This window comes from Heterocephalus glaber, unplaced genomic scaffold (assembly GCF_053883595.1).
Source record: "Heterocephalus glaber isolate CG9 unplaced genomic scaffold, H.glaber_assembly_v1.0 deba00001479, whole genome shotgun sequence".
NCBI classification, from domain to species: Eukaryota; Metazoa; Chordata; class Mammalia; order Rodentia; family Bathyergidae; genus Heterocephalus; species Heterocephalus glaber.
Genome location: NW_028258316.1, coordinates 4,769,624 through 4,785,698, shown reverse-complemented (window position 1 = coordinate 4,785,698; position 16,075 = coordinate 4,769,624). Strand labels below are relative to the sequence as shown.

Sequence of the window (16,075 nt, the reverse complement as noted above, 5' to 3'; positions counted from 1 at the left end):
AGCTCCTCAGCCTCTTTGGGACCCCCAGGTTTGCAGACCCCCCCCACCCCCATGTTGTTCCCCAACGCCCTGTCCTGCTCCCTCCACAGCCTGCAGTTGCAGCCGGGGGGGCTCGGTGGCTGAGCAGACGCCCTGCGACCCGGTGACCGGCCAGTGTGCCTGCCTGCCCCACGTGACCGGCAGGGACTGCAGCCTCTGCAGCCCCGGCTTCTATGACCTCCAGCCAGGCAGGGGCTGCCGCAGGTGGGCAGCGGGGCTGAGCGAGGGCCGTGGCCTCTCCAAGATGCGCCTGCCCCCAGCCTCTGTTTGGGGGAGTGGCCCAGAGCCGGCCTCAGCCCTGGCCCCTTGCCCGTTGCAGCTGTGCGTGTCACCCCTTGGGCTCCCAGGAGAAGCAGTGCCACCCCGAGACCGGGCAGTGCCCCTGCCGGCCCGGCGTTGCAGGCCTGGCCTGTGACAGGTGTCAGCCGGGTTTCTTCGGCTTCTCCATCAAGGGCTGCCGGGGTACGGAAGCTGGGCCCTGTGGGGACTGCAGGGGACAAGGGTGGGCGCAGGTCTCCCAGGGAGAGGGATGTGGCGCTGGAGGAGGGGCAGCAGATGCAGGGGCAGTGGCCTGCGAAGGCTGGGAATCGGGGAGCAGGGGAAGAGGGGGTGTCCGAGGCAGCCTAAGGCCCCTGTCCCCGATGCCACTGTTAATCCCTGTGTGTGGGTCGCCATATCGCCTCTGTGAGCCTCAGTTTTCCCAGTCAGTTTCCCCAGGCTGGCAGCTCCTGAACATGGCTGGTCCTCAGGCCCCGGGGACAGTGACAGAGTCCGGCTTTGAGGGGACTCTCCAGGCCGGGGCCCAGGACTCCGCTCCTGTGACTGCCCAGGGCCTGGCGGCTGCTGGGCCTAAGGCTGTGGGCAGGGCCAAGGGGCACCACGTGTCCACTGTCGCTGGTCCCCAGCCTGCAGGTGCTCCCCACTGGGCGCCGCCCTGGCCCAGTGCCACGAGAACAGCACGTGCGTGTGCCAGCCCGGCTTCATGGGCTACAAGTGTGACCGCTGCCGAGACAACTTCTTCCCCACGGCGGGCGGCACGCTTTGCCAGGAGTGCCCACCCTGCTACGGCCTGGTGGAGGAGGAGGTGAGCCTGCCTGCCTCGGCCCTGGCCTGCTCTGCACACCTGCCCTCTGTCCCTTGCTCCTGGGGTGCCAGCTCTGTGCTGGGCACTAGAATAGCCCGCCTGCCCACCCATCCGCAGCCCCAGGCCTTGCCAGCCCACCAGCCACCCCCCCTGTGCCCACCGTGCCTCCTGGCCCATGCCAACCCAGATCAGCCTTCGCCCTGTCCCGGGTAGACCGGAAAGAGGAGGCCACTGGCACTTCCCTCCTGAGCACCTGGACAGAGGCCTCGAAGCTTCTCAGGTTCAGTGGGGGGAGGGACAACCAGGGCCCCTGTATGGGGAGGTGATGCTCATCCTGGGGCCCAAGTACAATTTCTGTTTTCCGAGACAGGGTCTCACTATGTAGCCCAGGCTGGCCTTGAACTCACAGTGATCCTCCTGCCTCAGCCTCCCGAGTGCTGTGATGACAGGAGTGTGCCACCACACCCAGCCCCAAGTAGAATTTTGAGGGAGGTGGGTGGTGCTGGAGTGGGTTGGAGTGGTGGGCTGAACTCACCAGAGCCCCCTCCCCGAGCCTCATGCTTTGTCCTGCACCCAGGCCAGGACAGCCTTGGTAACCCCATCCCCTTCCCACTCCAAACCTGCAGCCGCTTGCTGGCCACAGTGGGGCTCCCGGATGTGTGGTGCTGTAGACAGAGAGGGTGGCATGTGCTAAATAGAAGCTTCCTTCCCTCTAGGGCAAGCAGGCTGGCCTGCAAGTACAGCCATTGGTCCTATGTAGGGCAGCAGGGTTATTTACACGGTGTGGGTAAATACACACCCAAGCAGCCTTTTCCAGCTTTGCTTCCAAGTGAATTTGGGTCAGATTTTGCCATCAAAGCTGGGTGTTAATAAAAAAAAAAAAGCTGAGTGTGGTAGGACATGCCTATAATCTCATGTGGGAGGCTGAGACAAGAGGAACTCCATGAATTCTAGGCCATCCTGGGCTACATAGTGAGGCCTTGTCTCAAACAAAACAAAACATAGCCCCAACCCAAACTAGGACTTAGCATTGAGGCCTGGTGTAAGACTTGGAGAGGGGAGCCCGCTGGGAAGGTCAGCCCCACAGAAGCCAGGGAAGGCATCAGGTAGGACTTCTAGGCCAGCGGCCTACATACGTTTCCTCCCCTGTCCCCTGCAGGTGGCCAAGCTGAGGGCCAGGCTGACCTTGATGGAGGGGTGGCTACAGGGGTCCGACTGCGGCAGCTCCTGGCGGCCACTAGACATTCCGCAGAGAGAAGCCCCCCGGGGGGACAGTGACCAGGGCCACCACCTGCTGTCAGGTACGGAGCAGGCTGGGGGGAGGGGGTGCTCAGAGCCGGGCGCCGCTTCTGCCCACTGCCAGGGGGTAGGGTCCTCTCCCATGAGCCCCTCCTCCAGCGTCCCTCCGCCTGTCCCCAGCCCTGTCCAGATTAAGCTCAGGGCAGCCCAGCGGACTCTTCCCTGGCCTCCCTCACGCTGCAGGGTGGGGCGCTGTCCAGGTGCTGAACGGGCAGAGCCCTGTTGCCTTGATCCCGGCCCCTCTGCTGCGGCCGAGGCCCCAGCACCCTGCCTGGCACCTAGGAAATAACGAGTGACTAAGAAAAGAGAAGACATGTCGCCAAAGCCAGGGAGAATGTGTGACACAGACATGGAGAGCTCTCTGAAAGTGAAGTGACGGCTTTGTGAACTTTATGTTTAGAAGCACCTGTGGCCACGTGTAGGGGAGCTGAGCACCTGTTAGCAGGGTCTTCATCACTTTCCTTGTGGCTGGGGCATGATACCCAAAGGAAGGGAGGTTAATTCTGCCTCATGTTGCAGTCCATGGTTGGCTGCTGCTCCCAGGCAGGACAGCATGGCACAGGGCCTGGCGACTGAGAGCTCCTCACAGCATGAGGGACCGGAAGTAGAGAGAGCAGGGAGGCCCAGGGAGGGAGATAAACCCTTCCAGGCCACGCCCCAACGGCCAGGCCACGCCCCAATGGGCAGGCCACACCCAACCTGGCCCCGCCCCCAGTGACTGCCTCTTCCAACCAGGCTCCGCCTCCCAGCAGCAAGTCAGCTCTAAGCCCCCAAAATCCAGTCACCTCCCAAAAGTCCCGGCTATCAGCACAGGAGGCTGGTAGGGGGCAGCATCTAGGCATAAACCACGACATCTGAGCTATCAAAGGAGGGGCAACCTTAGATGCCCACACGTGAGCCTCATTGGGAGCTACAGTGCTGACCTGACCCACCTGAATAGTGGGGTCCCTGCTATCCTGGCTCCTACAATTGCTTGCTGGGGCTCTGGGAGGCCTGGGTCCCTCGCAGTCCGCATGCGTGTGTGACCCACACACAGGCTTGCTGTGTGCGGCCCGGGCTCTTCATCTGCCTTCTCCAGGGCTCATCCCTTGCATCTGTAGAATGGGCAGATTCTCCTGGGGAAGGGCTGGGAGCCTGGGCTTGGGCACTCATGGGGCGTCTTCCCCACACCGTGACTCAGGCTGTGGCTGCCTGCAGGAGCGCAGGGAGCCCTGCTGGAGCAGCTGACGGGGCTGGAAGTCGCTGTGAAGGCCGCCTGGGAACAGCTGCAGGCGCTGAGCCAGGCCGCCCGCTGCACGCAGGCCAGAGCTGGGAAGACCTGCACCCAGCTGGCCGAGCTGGGGGCCACCCTGGAGTCCTCACAAGACGAGCTCCTGCACACGGCCGCCGCTCTCACTTCTCTGGTACCGGGAACCCCTCTCCCACCAAGCTGGGCCCTGACCTGGCGACCTGGGCCCGGATGCCCTTTATGGGAGGTCATGCAGTGCCGCCCCCGCCCCGCCCCAAGTGACGGCCCTTGCTGCGTACAGTGAGGCCACAGGAGGTGCCAGGAGGTGACACTGCTGTATTTCTATGTTTGGGAGCTCCACACCCTGAATGTAGGTGCTTTGCCATCTCTACATTTATAAAATTACTGGCACTAGCTGGGCGTGGTGGCACACACCTGTCATCCAAGCACTGGGGAGGCTGAGGCAGGAGGATCGCTGCGAGTTTGAGGCCAGCCTGGGCTACATAGCAGACCCTCTCTCAATAAAACAAAACAAAAACAGACATTTAGCAGCACTGTCCGCTTCGACCCCATGATTGAGCCAGATGTGGCCCTTGCCCTTCCGGGCCAGGCCTCAGTCTCCCCCTCTTCTCTGAAGACGACTCCCCAGGACTGGCCTGGACAGCCCTCCAGCTGGAGCCATCTGGCCACTGAGGCCCGTGCCCTCGCCAGGGGGTGAGTGAGCCCGGTGGCCCAGGGGTGGGTGAGGTCACCCCGCCAATCCATGGGGCCCAGACCTCCTTCTCGGGGGCTCCAGGGTCAAGGCCAGCCCCCCAGAGGCTCCCACCCACGAGTTGGGGCCAGGTGAGTCCAGAGAAGCCCTTGTCACTGGCGAGGTCACAGGGGGAGCATGGACAGAGGTGCTGGGGACAAGCTTGCTCCACTGAAAACATCTGATGGCTCTTTTTGATAAAGTTTTATTGAGATGTAAGTCACATACTATACAAATCAGTGGTTTCAGTATATTCAGAGTTTACAACCATCATGATCAGTTTTAGAATATTTATGATCTCCAGAACTAACCGTGTAAAGTTTTTTTTTTTATCATGTCTCACTTCTCTTCAGCTTCTCCAGCTGCTGGCCAGCAATAATCTGCTTTCTGTCTCTTACCGATTTCCTTTTCGTGGCTGTGTAATAGTCCAGTGTATCGTTCTACCCGTACTGCTTATCCAGTCCTAGTAGACATTCGGCTCTTTTAATCCACTGCCTCAAATAAACTTCTTAGGATGCTAAAAACAGAATCGGTGACAGTTTTCTCCTTTGGCTCTAGGGACCTTAGATTCATTTTCTAGAAACAAATTCAGAGAAGTCAGATAACCTGCTTAAGGACACACAGCCTGAAAGTGATAATGCCAGGCTCCCACCTGCAGCTGCCCTCTCGGTCAGGGTGACCGTATGATTTACTGCCTAAACTGAGATGCTTTAATGTGTAACAGAAGGACGACAGGTGCTGCTGGTGGGTGGCAGGGACAGGTTGTGTGGCACCTTGCTGCAGTCCCCGCCATGGCAGATGACAGGCAGGTAGAAGGTGGGAGGGTGAGCTCAGGCCCCCGGCCCCTCTGCGGGAGCCCTTGCTGATGGCTGGGCTCTGACCACACAGCCACAGGGACACCGCTGCCAAGATCGAAGCCACCGCGCGCCGAGCCCTGCTGACCTCCAACACCAGCCAGGCGCTCCTCTGGGGCCTGGAGGATGGGAGGGTGGCCCTGGAGGCCCAGCAGGACCTGGAGGACAGGTGAGACCGCCCGGTGTGGGCCCCTCCCAGAGGCTGCTGTCCCCAAGCCTGATGAGCCTGGGGAATTGGCCAGGATGTGGGGGTCCCAGGGTCTGAAACTCGGCCTTGGATCTCCATCCTCCGCAGTGGGCCCTGAGTCCTCCTGCCGAGGCCCAGGCAGCTCGCCTGTCCTCCGGGCACCAGCTTCCTTCTGTGCTTCTCCAGCCCGGGCAGCTCAGCATCTGTGCTCTGGGTGTCCCTCTCTGCCCCCCTCAGTTCAAGGGTCATTGAGGTCCCCAACATCTCCCTGAGCCCCACATTCTGAGATGAGAGACTCTGATTGGCTCAGGTTCGGGGCTGGGGGAGGTCACGTGACCCTGGGGACAGGAGCACCCACTTCCAGAAGGGTGAGGGTGGGAAGGAAGTGGGGGGCTGCATCCCAGCAGTGCCCAAGGTGAGGCAGGACTGGGGAGCAGAGAACAGACAGCAGCCAGGGGAGGAAACCCCTGTTCCCTGGTGATGACTGAGCCAGGGACTATAAGGGCTGTGGGACTCGTAGGAGTCAGGTGGCCGGGGCCACCACTCCCGGAGGAGACGGGCACGCCACACCCAGGGGCACCCACAGGGTGCGACTGGGCCAAGACCGGGCCTGGGCCTCTGGCTGCCCTGCACGACACATTTTCCTCCCTCCTGCAAAAGATGCGATTCTCGATGGAACCCAGGGAGCCCTTCGGATAAGAGTGGGTGAACGGAGCAAAGGAAGAAAGGAGGTGGCACAGGGTGGCTCTGCCCAGGAGGCTGAGAGGCCTTCGCCAATTGGGGCTCCAGCCAGGGGCCCAGAGAGTGGCAAGGAGAGGAGGCTCTGCCCTGCTCTGTGGCCGGCGAGTCCCCTGTCTCCTCCCAGGTACCAAGAGGTCCAGGCGGCCCAGAAAGCCCTGGGCACAGCTGTGGCACAGGAGCTTCCGGAAGCCAAGAGGCTGCTGGCCTCCGTGCAGCGAGGCATAGCTGACGCGGCCCCTCGCCTGGCCTCGCCGGCCGCCCCTGCAGTCCTGGTCAGTATGTGTCCTCCGAGTCCGGCTGGGGCGGGGTGGGCTGGAGGACTCGGTCCAGCATCAGGTGCAGAGCAGTCGATTAAAGCGAGAGCCCCCTGCAGGGCTGGTACTCTGCCGGTCTGGGTTGCTAAGTACAAAAGTCATATCTGGGCTGTGGCTTTTTCTCCATTCTGGCAACGTCCGTGAGGACACTATGTGGACATGGGACATGGGTGGACGTGGGAGCTGCCCCTGCGGCTCCGTGACCTCAGCCAAGAACTTCCCCTCCCTGGGCTGCAGCGACTTCATCTGCCATGGGGACCTCCCCACTAGGTTGCTTTAGGGCCGGTTCCTGGGGAGGGCGGGATTCAGGGGTCCTCTGGTGCCATGACTGCACTCATCCCAGGACAGAGCAGGCCTGGCGGTCTTGGTGAGATCCCAGGCCCCCAGCGCACACTGAGCTGTGATGGCAATACGCTGGCCAGGGCGTGGGCCCTGCCTTGGCACATGTGTGCACACACATCCGCACACGTGCACACACACACGCCCTCAGGAAAGGCCCTCGGGACACAGCCTGGACCCCGGCCCCTGCCTGCTCACCTGACCCCAGACTCCTCACAACCTCTGCAGCCCCAGCCCGGGGACCTGGACTCCAAAGCACGGGCCCTGGAGCAGAAGGTGGCATCGAGAGAGCGCACGGCCAGGGAGGCTGCCGGGACCCTCCAGGCCTCCGCCCGGGTGGTGCTGCAGAGGACAGAGCCCCTCATGCAGGTCAGTGCCTGACCTCGGAGGGAGCCCCACAGGGTCTGGGGACAGGGCTGCCGGAGGGGCAAGGGCAGAGGCAGGAAGTGGCTCAGAGGCAGCCTGGGCCCTGAGGGAATCTGTGTCGGGAGGAAAGAGTAGGAGAGGAGCCAGGGCAGGCAGCGGACAGCAGATGCATGGAAGTCCTATCTGCCTGCCTCCCTGTGTCCATTACAGCTGGGATAGGTTTGGTTTTTCTTTTCCCCTGCAGATCTGGGGGTCTGAACTGAGGGGCTTCATATTGAGCTCCACCCCCAGCCCTTTTTATTTTTCATTTTGAAATGGTCTTGCTAACTTGCCCAGGCTGGTCGAACTTGTGATCCTCCTGTCTCAGCCTCCCAGAGTGCTGGGATGACAGCAAACGGGTGCCACCATGCCCGGCTTCGCTTCCTTCCTGCAGTCCTTAGTTCCTGTGCCAGCTGTTTAGAGAGCAGCTGCTGTGAGCAGCCCCTGGGGCTCCGTGCTGAGCCCCGGAGCCTGGCCTTGGCCTCTGCAGGGGGAATTGGCACTGAGTGATGGGGAATTTGGGAATCTCGGCGTATGGATTTCTCTGTGGCACTTGCCACGCTATGGAAGTGTAAAAGGCCTCTCTTAGATAATTCTTCAGAAAAACTTCACTTGGGAACACTTTCAGACTTACGAAGTGGTAACCAAGTCAGCGCAGAATTCCCAGCTCCCTGAGCGGCTTCCCCTCGGCTGGGAGCTCAGCTCCCGCTGTACAGGTGTTGGACTTGGAGGCAGGACCAAAGTGACAGCCCACAGAGGGACAGTGCCGGCTCTGTGCGGACACAGCCTCGTCTCAGAGCTGCTATGGGATGGAGTCTCCCCAGGAGAGGTTTGGGGTGTGACCATTGTGTAGTCAGAGCCCCAATGCTCCTGGTAAGCAGCATGTGTCAGTGCCAGGGCCCTGGTGACACTTGGGCGCCACTGCTATGGGTTTGGTGCCCCCTGACCCTCTTCCCAGCAGCTGTCCAGCCTCTCTTCTTTTCCATCCAGCTGCGCCAGGAGGCCACAGCTGCTCTGGGCCAGGCTTCCTCGTCTGTCCAGGCTGCCACGGTGACCGTGACGGGAGCCAAGACCCTGCTGGCTGACCTGGAAGGTACATGTGCCTGGCTGGCCCTGGGCCCTGGCCCGCACCATGCCTGGCAGCCACCCCACCCTGCCAGACCCATCCTGTGGGCATAAGCCAGGGGCTGCCCCATGTCCCAGCACCTCATCCATGGCTCCTGGGTCTCTGTCCCACTGCCCCCTGGCGCCAGGCCACCTGGCCGTCCCACCGGACCCCGCAGGGAGCCCTCAGCATGGATGGGAAGGGAATCAGTTGCTGCTGGCCATCCGCTCCTGGTCCAGTCCCCTCTGGCAGGGTCAGGTACCTGGTGCAAATACTGCTGGCCCCACCCCAGCCAGGTCGAGCTGGGGCCATGGGGAGGGGACCAAGTTTCTTTGGACGGGGGTGTGGGGTGACGACCGGCCAGGCCCCTTTGGAGTGTCAGGAAAATGTGGCCAAGAGCTCCCAGCTTGCAGACAGGAGGGCTGAAGAAAGCATTGCTGATCGTCCCCAGGTTGGAGCTGAGTGGGGACAGAAACCAGCCAGGGTCCCCCTTCTGCACCTCCTCAGCCCTCTGCCGGATGGGCTTCTGTGCGGCCTCCCACCTGGGCCCCAGAGAGGCTGCCTTGGCCTCCCTTGTGGCTCCTCAGCCGATGAGGTAGAAAGGGCTGGAGTACCTCCTGAGGCCAGGTGGTCCTCAGGGTCGGAGATCAGAGGCCACACCTCTGCTGGCCATGGCCTGGGTCCCACCCCTGCCCTCCGGTGTGGCTCCAGCCCTGGGTCTAACACTCATCCCATCTCCGGGTTCCTTGGTGGCCTGAAGTCCTGGTAACCTCCTTGTGCCCGGGTGTCTAGGGCTGCATTTAGGGACCTAAGTCATGGGACACAATGGTGGAGTAGGGTGAGTTGAGACACTAGGATCATGCAGGTCTTGACGCCTTCGCTTCTGGTCCAGCCGGCCACTCACTCCTCACACAGCGTCACCTCTCGCTGCTCTCTAGTTCTGAGAGCTCTACGTGTACTGAGTGCAAATCTGCCTTCCTGGCCTCTGGAGAATTCACACAGACATCAGCTCCCAGCCCCAGCCCCAGCCCCAGCCTGTTCTCCCATTCCCAGCCTGTGTCAGACTCCTCTCCTGCCACCCCGGCTGTGCTTAGGAAAATGTGAAGAAAATGGATGCTGTGCCAGCTGCCCCAGGGTGTGGCCTAGGACCCGAACCTCTGACAGGTTCTGCCAAGGGGAGAAGGTTCAAAAAAGCTTACGAAATGCCTCCAGCAGGTGCACTCTCTTAAGGCCTCACACAGCACACTTCAGAATATTAAAGGCCCTTAGCCAGGTGTGGCAGTGCATGGCTGTAATCCCAGCACTTGGGAGGCTGAGGCAGGAAGATCACCATGAGTTCAGGGCAGATTCGGCTACATAGTGAGTTCAAGGGCAGCCTGGGCTACATAGCCAGACCCTGTCTCAAAAAAAAAAAAAAAAAAAGAAAAGAAAAAAGGGGGCCGGGGATTTAGCTCAGTGGTTTCGCTGTCTGCTTTGCAAGCGCTAGGACCTGAGTTCAATCCCCGGTACCGAAAAGAAAAAAAAATGAAGAAGTCTGTCTTTATGAAAAGTAAAATCACCTCTTACTAGATACAAATCATGCAAATTCTAGCATTTCCTTTTTTGTTTGGCTGCTTGGGAGCTCAGAGGTAAATAAACAGAGCCTTTGATTTCTGCAGTGTCATTACCTTAATTTTCTGATGCTCCTCATTCCTCCTGAGCTCCCACTAGTTCCATATGGCTCTTGGTATTCCCACCATACTAAGCTCTCGACATACCTGTTACTATACAGTGCCTCAAAGCCTCGTCAGAAATACATGGTGCTGGGCTGGGGATTTATCTCAGTGGTTCTGCCGCCTGTCTTGCAGGCGCAAGGTCTGGAGTTCGATCCCCAGTACTAAAAAAAAAAAAAAGAAAAGAAATAACGTGGTACCTGAAAAACAGACCTGACACTGGACATGGCAGCCCATACCTGTCATCCCAGCACTCTGGGAGGCTGAAGCAGGAGAATCACAAGTTCCACAACTTAGCAATTTAGTGAGACCCTGTCTCAAAATACAAAATGAAAAGTGCTAGAGGTGCTCCTTTTTGTTTGTTTCCTGTAAGCCGGGGAGGGTTCCACGAAACCTCAGGCATCCCGGACCTCAGTCATGCTGCCCAGGGCCTGGGGCTGGCCAAGCCCCTGCTGGTGACTGCCTGGTGGGCTGCCCAGGCGTAAAGCCCTCTGTGACAGCCTTGGCCGCTTTGCAGGAATGAAGCTGTGGTTTTCTGGGCCCGAGGACCAGGCCGAGCTCCAGAGGAGAGTAGGCATGGTCAGAGACCAGCTCCTGGCAGATGGGAGAAGGAAGACCAAGCAGGCAGAGAGGATGCTGGGAAACACAGCACTGCTGTCCTCCAGGGCCAGAGAGAAGAGCAGAGAAGCAGAGCTGCTGGCCAAGGACAATGCCAAGGTCAGGGCCATGGCCTCCCTGCCTCCTGGGCCAGTGGTAGGGACAGATAAGGCTGCCCTTCCGTGGGGCAGACACTGCCGGGCAGATCTGCTCTCTTCCACACTTCCCAAAGGCTGGTGTCCCCACACTGGGCTGGCAACTTCACATGGGCGACCCTGTTGATTCCTCATGAAAACAGGTGTTGCTACAGTTCCCATGGCACATGGTGAGGGCTCTGAGGCCCAGCCAGGCTCAGAATTAAGTTATAGCCGGGTGTGGTGGCACACACCTGTGATCCCAGTGCTCGGGAGGCCGAGGCAGGAGGATTGCTGCAAGTTTGAGGCCAGCCTTGCTACATAGTGAGCTCCAGGTCAGCCTGAACTCCATATCAAGAACTGCCCCCCAAACAAAACAATTCAGTCAGAACCAGGACTCACACCTGAGCCTGTCTCACTGTGGCCTCTTTACGGGATGCAAGTCCTCAGCTTGTGGCTGTCACTGCAAGTTCAAGTAGACGGTCCTTAGATCTGGACCGAAGGGAAGGCTGGACTTCCTGTCCCGCAGATATTGGCCTCTCCTTTCTCTCTGTGCCTCTGCTCCCCACTCTGGGGAGAAACGAGTCATTTCAAAAGTTGGCATGTGCCCAGCCCTAGCCTGCAGCCAGAAGCTACTCACTGATGTATGAATGAATGAACGAACGAACAAACCCACGCTCTGGGGTATGAAGTACTAGAGAGCTCTATTTTTTTTTGGTACCAGGGATTGAACTCAGGGCCTCGCCCTTGCCAGGCAGGTGCTGCACTGCTGAGTTACATCCCCAGCCCCCCACAAGAGCTCTTTACCCAAAGGACTCTCTTCGGCTCCTCTTCTCTCCCTGCCGCTGCCCACCCATAGGTCGCCAGGGGCTCGCTGCGGGATGGGAAACAGGGGCACCGCCGTGCCAGCCAGCTGGCCAGCCAGACACAAGCCACGCTCCAACGGGCCTCGAGACTAGTGCTGACCTCAGGGGCTCGAAGACAGGGGCTGGAGGAAACTGAGCAGGTAGGTGTGCCAGCCGCCCATCCCCCTGGGCCTGGCACCCAGGCCAGAGGCACTCGAGCTGTTCCCATCCCCAAGGTCGGTGCAGGGCTGAGCACCATGGAGCAGCAGATCCGAGAATCGCGCGTCTCCCTGGAGAAGGACGTCGAGGCCTTGGCAGAGCTGCTTGCTGGGCTGGGTAAGGAGACCCCAAGGCTGAGTCCCGAGTCCCTGGCTGTTGTCCGGGAGTCACAGTTCCCGGAAGCCCTATTGTCAGTCCTCCTCTCTGTGGCTTCCTCGTCCCAATCCTGGGGCCAGATGTGTGCATGAGCCAGTGCCCTTGGAAGAGCCCCTGCGCCTCCAGGGCTCTGGACCAAACCCAGGGGTGCTCTATTCATTAAACTCCATCCCCAGCCCTTTTATTTTTTATTTTGAGACAGAGTCTCACTAAGTTGCCCAGGCTGGCTTGGAACTTGCAGTCCTCCTGCCTCAGCCTCCCAGAGTTCTAAGGATCTAGGCATGTACCACTGTGCCTGAACCATTGTGTACGATTGTGCTAACATAAACGTAAGGGTTACTGTTGTAACTATTTGTAAGTGCACAGTCGGGGGCTGTGTTGGTCAGCATTCTGTTACTGCCACAAAATACCTCAGGCGATCAGTGCAAAAGGAGGAAGGGATTGGACTGGGTGTGGCGCAGGGGTAGAGTGCTTGCCCAGCATGCACCAGGCCCTGGGTTCCATCCCGAGGGAGGAGCGTGTGTCACAGGAGGCCTGGGTGCAGAAAGCCAGGAAGGGCCTGGGTCCTCCTGTCCCCTTCGAGGGCAGCCCAGGGAGCCCTTCTAAGGCCAGAGCCCCTCCGGAAGCCCCTCCCCGTGCACCTGGGCTGGGACCAAGCCTTCCTTCCGTAAGTGGCCTTCAGGGACATTCAGAGCCAAACTACGGCAGTGGCACTGGGGACAGTCACACTCCATCACGTTCACCTCCAGAACTTTCTCATTGTTCCAACTCTGCCCTCGGTAAACATGGACCCTGCTGGGCGTGGAACTGCACTCCTGTCACCCCAGCACTGGGAAGGCTGAGGCAGGAGGATCGCTGACAGTTCAAGCCCCGACTACACAATGAGTTCAAGACAAGCCCGAACAGTATAGGGAGACCCTGTCTCAAAAAAAACAAAGACCAAAGAACACGGACCTCTCATTCCCGTCCCAGCCCTGGCAGCCCCCGCTGTCTCTCCTGTGACTGGAGAATTACTCTGCACCTCTGTCCCTCCTGGCTGGCTTATTTCACTTGACATGAGGTCTTCAAGGGCAACCTGTGCCACGGCATCCGTTTTTAATTATCGCTATGAATATGTGGAAGCATTGCTAGTTATTCTCTTGCCATTTTGCAAATGAGGAAACTGAGGCACGGAGCTCTTAGATGGTCTTCCCAGGGTCCCGCAGCTGGTCAGTGGGGATGCTGTGGTTCACGTGTGACTCTTCCCTGACACCTGGCCTGCTGCAAGCGCCCCACGGCATATGAATGTTGTTTGTATTCATTTACTCACTCACCCACTCATAAATCAAACCCCAGTCTTGACATGGGGACGTGGGAATGAGCAGCACACAGCTGGCCTCTGCCCCTGGGAGCCCCAGGCCGCCTGGGCAGGTGGAACGGTGGCTGGCACTGATTCACAGTCTCCTCAAAGGCCAGGCTGCTGGGGCTCTCCCGGGCATAGTGAGGCCTCTCCTGACCCCCAGACCCAGCCTCCCAGGCCTGGGAACTTCGGAGAAGCCCTGAGGGATCCTGTAGGCCTGACTTCTCCATGACCCCCGCGCCCACTGGGCTGGGTTCCATCTTGCTGTCTGATGTCACACTTAGGGCCGGGTGGGGAGGCGGCCTGTGATGCCATCTCCACCACCTCGTGGCAGTGTGAGCACGTGGGTCATGGCTTTCCTGCCGCTCAGGGAGGCAAGATTCCTTCATCCCAGGAAGGGGAACTGACCGGAAGTACAGTAGCTGGGACCAGGACCCCTACTTGCAGCCCGAAGCCTCTCCCCACCCCGTCTGCTCCCCAGCCCTCGTCCAAAGCCAGAACCGTGACCCCTGCATGCCCCACACCCAGGCGGTACCCCACATGGACTCTCAGGGTGCACTGATGCAGTGTGTTTGGGCCAGCAAGGGTCCCAGCCCATCCGTGTCCCGGGAGATGAGGAAACTGGGCTCCAAGAAGACTCCCCAAGGCCTCGATTAAGCAACAATAGTGGCAGCATCCCCCGAAGGGAACAGTCGCCCGGGGACACCTAGGGCACAGCTCCCAAGTCTGCAGTGACTTGATGGGGTGCTGGGCTCTGCGCCTCCAGGTCCCCCGTTTCCCTGGCATTCGGCCTCCTAGAAGCTTGAGCCGGAGCAAGCTCAGGATGGGGCTGAGCAGGTTCCCAAGGCCAGCGGGGGACCCAGCTCCTGCTGAGGCCGCGTCTGCCCCCTGCAGGATCCCTGGATACCCACGGAGCCCCTGGCCACTCCCTGAACGAGACCCAGAGGGCCTTGGAAGGATTGAGGCTTCAGCTGGGCTCACAGGGGGCCCTTCAGGGAAAACTGAGGCTGCTGGAGCAGGAGTCCAAGCAGCAGGAACTGCAGATCCAGGGCTTCAACAGCGACCTCGCCGAGATCCGCACCGACAAGCAGAACCTGGAGGCCATCCTGCGCAGCCTGCCTGAGCTCTGTGCTGGCCGGCGGTGAGGGCACTGAGCCTGGAACCCTCTGCCTGGCTCTCTGTGTACTGGGCCGGGCACAGTGCCACAGCTGCTCCTCACCCTGGTGTCAGTAACACGCCCCTGTGCATGTATATGTGTCTGTGTATCATGCACACATGTGTTCAGATCCATCTGTGCACGCACACACACAGAGCAGTGCTGCTTGGCCAGCAGGCCAGGCCCACGCCTGGCAGGGACATCATTGTCTTTTCTGGACCTTTCCCTCCCAGGCGCCAGGTCACCCTACACCCAGCAGCCGGTAATTTGCTCAAAGCCAGGCCCTGGAGGGTCTGAAAGGCCTTGGGTCACAGGCCCCTGAACTGGCCACAGAAACTCCCCTCTGTGCCCTCACTCACCTGCTTAACCTTTGGCGGACACTTCCTGATCCAGCCCTCGCCCCCCCGCTGCCAAGGAGGCTGCAGGGTGTGGAAGCCTGGCCACCATTCCAGTCTGTCCTACCCTGCCTGGGACTCCCCAGCATTTCCTCCTGCCCAGTCCTGGGCCCTCTTCTGGCAGGCAGCAGGGCCTTGGCACCCAGATGACAGGCGCCTCTGTGGCCACAGTCCCTCCGTGGCTCCCTTGTCCCCATCTGGCAAACAGGTGGCAAATGGATCAGTTCTGCCTGTGAGGAAATAAAGGACCCTTTACTGAGCCGGGTGCTGTCTTCCATCCTTCACAGCTGGGGGGCAGCCGGGCAGGGCTGGAGATGCCCACGGGGCACAGCTTGTAGGTGGCCCCACTGGTAGGTAGAGCGGGCAGTGGATGATCTTGGTGTCCGTACATCGCAGAAGGAAGGGGCAGGAGTTGACCTTGTGGCTGTGCCCACTGGGGGGCTTTTGGGGGTCCCGTGACCACAGGCACCCCCCTCCTCTTAGCAACAGGGACTTGTCAGCCAGTCTGGGGCCTGGGGGAGTTGAGGTGGGGTATGGAGAGGCCCCCAGCTGACCTCTGCTTCAGGGTGAAGACAGGGAAGCAGGAAACTGACCTCAAAACTCTGTCCAGAGCCGCAGCCAGAACCAGGGAGGGACACCAGTGACGAGGGAGAGGAAGGGTGGGAGGCGAAGGGGGCAGGTCCCAGATCAGATGGCGGGCACCCGGCCAGGGTTACAGGGTCACTCTGGAAGCCCACCCTCAGGTCTGAGATGGTGGAGCCACCAGGCCAAAATTCGTCCTGAATTGGCTTGAGCTGAAAAGACCACTGGGAGGCTTCTTGGAAGAGGGGGCCGGAAAGGCCACCCAGCCTGGTCGACAGCCTGGGGCCGGAGCCCAAGGCTGCTGGGATGGGCTGCTTCCCTCTTCCTCCCTCTTGGTGTCTCTCTCTCTCTCTCTCTCTCTCTCTCTCTCTCTCTCTCTGTCTCCCCTCCCCCCTCTCCCTCTCTGCTGGTGTCTCTCCTCTGCGCTGAGCAGTTGATGGAAGAGGAAAGCTCCAGTCCCCTCCAAGCCCCTAGGTTTACAGGCCATTGGGCCCAGTGCTTCTCAGACAGCCCAGCCTGATTCCAGCATCCCAGAGAGACTGGCCCAGCCCGGTCAGGTCCCCCACCCTTGTTCTGAGGCCATGTAACCAGAGG

The 16,075-nt window shown here is 60.1% G+C and overlaps 1 protein-coding gene across 4 annotated transcripts in view; it reads left to right on the top strand.

Moving 5' to 3' along the window:
• Positions 1 to 15,158, top strand: part of Lamc3 (laminin subunit gamma 3) — a 48,042-nt gene extending 32,884 nt beyond the window's left edge. For 3 of the 4 annotated variants that reach the window (XM_087183042.1, XM_087183041.1, XM_004849596.4), the window contains 14 exons: positions 90 to 243; positions 359 to 501; positions 945 to 1,123; positions 2,283 to 2,424; positions 3,620 to 3,825; positions 4,288 to 4,364; positions 5,290 to 5,424; positions 6,308 to 6,455; positions 7,065 to 7,205; positions 8,232 to 8,334; positions 10,576 to 10,775; positions 11,649 to 11,795; positions 11,871 to 11,970; positions 14,243 to 15,158. In XM_087183042.1, the coding sequence (XP_087039168.1) occupies positions 90 to 243; positions 359 to 501; positions 945 to 1,123; positions 2,283 to 2,424; positions 3,620 to 3,825; positions 4,288 to 4,364; positions 5,290 to 5,424; positions 6,308 to 6,455; positions 7,065 to 7,205; positions 8,232 to 8,334; positions 10,576 to 10,775; positions 11,649 to 11,795; positions 11,871 to 11,970; positions 14,243 to 14,493 (2,126 nt within the window). In that variant the 3' untranslated portion in view covers positions 14,494 to 15,158. The remainder of the gene's footprint in view (positions 1 to 89; positions 244 to 358; positions 502 to 944; positions 1,124 to 2,282; positions 2,425 to 3,619; positions 3,826 to 4,287; positions 4,365 to 5,289; positions 5,425 to 6,307; positions 6,456 to 7,064; positions 7,206 to 8,231; positions 8,335 to 10,575; positions 10,776 to 11,648; positions 11,796 to 11,870; positions 11,971 to 14,242) is intronic. The other variant, XR_015439818.1, reaches the window with a different exon arrangement.
• Positions 15,159 to 16,075: the final 917 nt, after the last annotated feature.